General features: G+C 41.0%; 1 protein-coding gene across 3 annotated transcripts in view; it reads left to right on the top strand.

The window, feature by feature from the left end:
- ldb2a (LIM domain binding 2a) overlaps positions 1 to 2,500 on the top strand; it is a gene marked incomplete at both ends in the record, with an annotated part of 67,164 nt that overhangs the window by 57,755 nt on the left and 6,909 nt on the right. Inside the window, one exon of one of the 3 annotated variants that reach the window (XM_080527810.1) lies at positions 1,461 to 1,514. The exons of the other annotated variants lie outside the window; for them this stretch is intronic. Coding sequence (XP_080383936.1) covers positions 1,461 to 1,514 — 54 coding nt within the window. The remainder of the gene's footprint in view (positions 1 to 1,460; positions 1,515 to 2,500) is intronic. 3 annotated transcript variants of the gene reach the window in all.

Below are 2,500 nucleotides of genomic sequence, written 5' to 3'. Positions count from 1 at the left end.
TTCGATTTGATGTCTGCTTGTCATTTTACACCTTATGCTTGAGTTTGTATTGTGTGTGTATGCCAGGGTTATCACAAAGGCACTTTTTTCTTAATTAGCTCGGATCTTGGATCTGTACTTTTTTTCTCCGGCCATAAATCTTTTGTGTGCCATTGTAGCTTGTCCGCTGGTGTTTTTCTACACGATGTGAAACCGGTCGACTGTAATTACGGCTTCCTTATTCCTAGCATTTTTTATCTTTCCTCCGATTCTTCTCGAATCTGGAAAATGGTCCTGTTTTAACCAGGAAGGAAACACTGAGGCGTTTCTGCACTGATAAGTCCTTCTGGTGGAAATGGATGTGAGTTCGAGTGCGTCACTTTGTGCACAGGAGAAGGCAAACAGATGAGCTGCCAAAGATAGATAGATAGATAGATAGATAGATATAGATAGATAGATAGATAGGTAGGTAGACAGGTAGACAGGTGGATAGACAGATAGGTGGATAGACAGATAGATCGATAGTTAGACAGACAGACAGACAGACAGACAGACAATATCCTACAGTGTGATTTGTTGACTATGACGTAGTATAGTCATATATAGATGTACAGTCATATAGATGTAGAGTCATATAGATGCAGAGTCATATAGATGTAGAGTCATATGGATGTAGAGTCAGAATCATATAGATGTAGAGTCATATAGATGCAGAGTCATATAGAGTCAGAGTCATATAGATGTAGAGTCATATAGCTGTAGAGTCATATGGATGTAGAGTCATATAGATGTAGAGTCATATAGCTGTAGAGTCATATGGATGTAGATTCATATAGATGTAGAGTCATATAGCTGTAGAGTCATATAGATGTAGAGTCATATAGATGTAGAGTCATATAGATGGAGAGTCATATAGCCATAGATTCAGAGTCATATGGCTGTAGAGTAGAGAGCTGCTTCAGTTGAATAAGTGTCTCTCTTGGTGTGATTAACAAAAATGTATTTCTTTTTCTGAAATCTATTTGAAGATAACAGCAATAGGGATTTTTTCCCCACTGACTGAATTAAATTATAAGGAATAACATTTTCTAACATACACTCTGTGGAATCTGCAAATAAATGTATTCATAATTCATGTTTTTCAGCAATAATATTTTGTAGATGTAAGTAATGCTATGATCTGTACTTAACCTATCTCATTACTTCATAACGTCCCATTAGATACAATTACGAAGAGTAAACAAGTAATTTAATTGCATCTCTAGACATTTTTTGTAACTTTTTAATTGGAAAGAAATATCTTTTCATCTAATCTCAAATCTTCTAATAATGTTTAGGCAGTATGTTTGTATAATAGAGTAATTGTATATCCCTCCATGTTCTATGTTTTAATTCCTTCTCTCTCTCTGTCTGACATTATTAAATAAACCAATTAACTATCAGCTCAATTAAAACCAAACTCATTCTGGCTCCGATTTCAGCTGGGCACCCACAGAACTTCAAAACGGAAATATTTCCCACAAATCACAAAAAAGGTACCTTTCCATGCTTCTACTGGCTTTCACTGCTAGAGATGCGAGATTCTGTGTGTGTGTGTGTGTGTGTGTGTGTGTGTGTGTGTGTGTGTGTGTGTGTGTGTGTGTGTGTGTGTGTGTGTGCGTGCGTGCGTGCGTGCGTGTGTACGTGGTGTGTGTGTTTGCACGACGTGTGTGTGTGTGCGTGCGTGCGTGCGTGTGTATGTGGTGTGTGTGTTTGCACGTGTGTGTGTGTGTGTGCGTGTATGTGTGAGCGCTCATGTGTATGTGTGTGTGCACATGTTCTTTATGAATGCTCAACAGCTTGCCAAAAATAAAAATAGACAAGATGCTAATTCACAGCATACCATGCATCTCTCTCTACATATCTACATAACTATGAAATTCAAAAATCATCGGCCTCGCTTGTCGCAGGGCACCACACTGTGCCTCAGTACATAATAATGACATCTAGGAAGCCAGGACACCAACCATATGACTCACACACGAAATGTATCGCTACAGAAATATAGAGTGACTGCAGATACTGGAGCGCACATGCTGCAGGGGAGGCTGGTAGAGGTAGACATCGGGAGGATGGGCTCATTGAAATGCATTTCTGCCTCCACCAGCCTCCCCTGAGAACGCAAATTTGATAGAGTACTATTTAATAGTACAATACCGATCCACACAGAGACACAGTGAGACGCGGGGCCGCACTCTCTGGTGGTGATTAACACATCCACATTAGGGCATCAGCAGGGGCCGTTGTTGAGCATTTATGCAGATGGGACAGGGCTCTGTCTTCTCCTGGCGCTGTGTCTGGGGAGATGTTGACGCTCTTCGCTGTGTGTGTGTGTGTGTGTGTGTGTGTCTGTGTGCGTGTGCGCGTGTGCGTGTGCGTGTGTGTGTGTGTGTGTGTTTGTGTGTGTGTGTGTGTGTGGGGGGAGATGTTAACGCTTTTCACTGTCAAAACAAACAGCCTGGGTTACCTATGTCTGTGCCTA

Source organism: Nansenia antarctica, assembly GCF_963989245.1.
Source record: "Nansenia antarctica genome assembly, chromosome: 3".
Classification (NCBI taxonomy): Eukaryota; Metazoa; Chordata; class Actinopteri; order Argentiniformes; family Microstomatidae; genus Nansenia; species Nansenia antarctica.
Note: the sequence above shows the minus strand (reverse complement) of the source record. Positions and strands in the feature narration are given on the sequence as shown.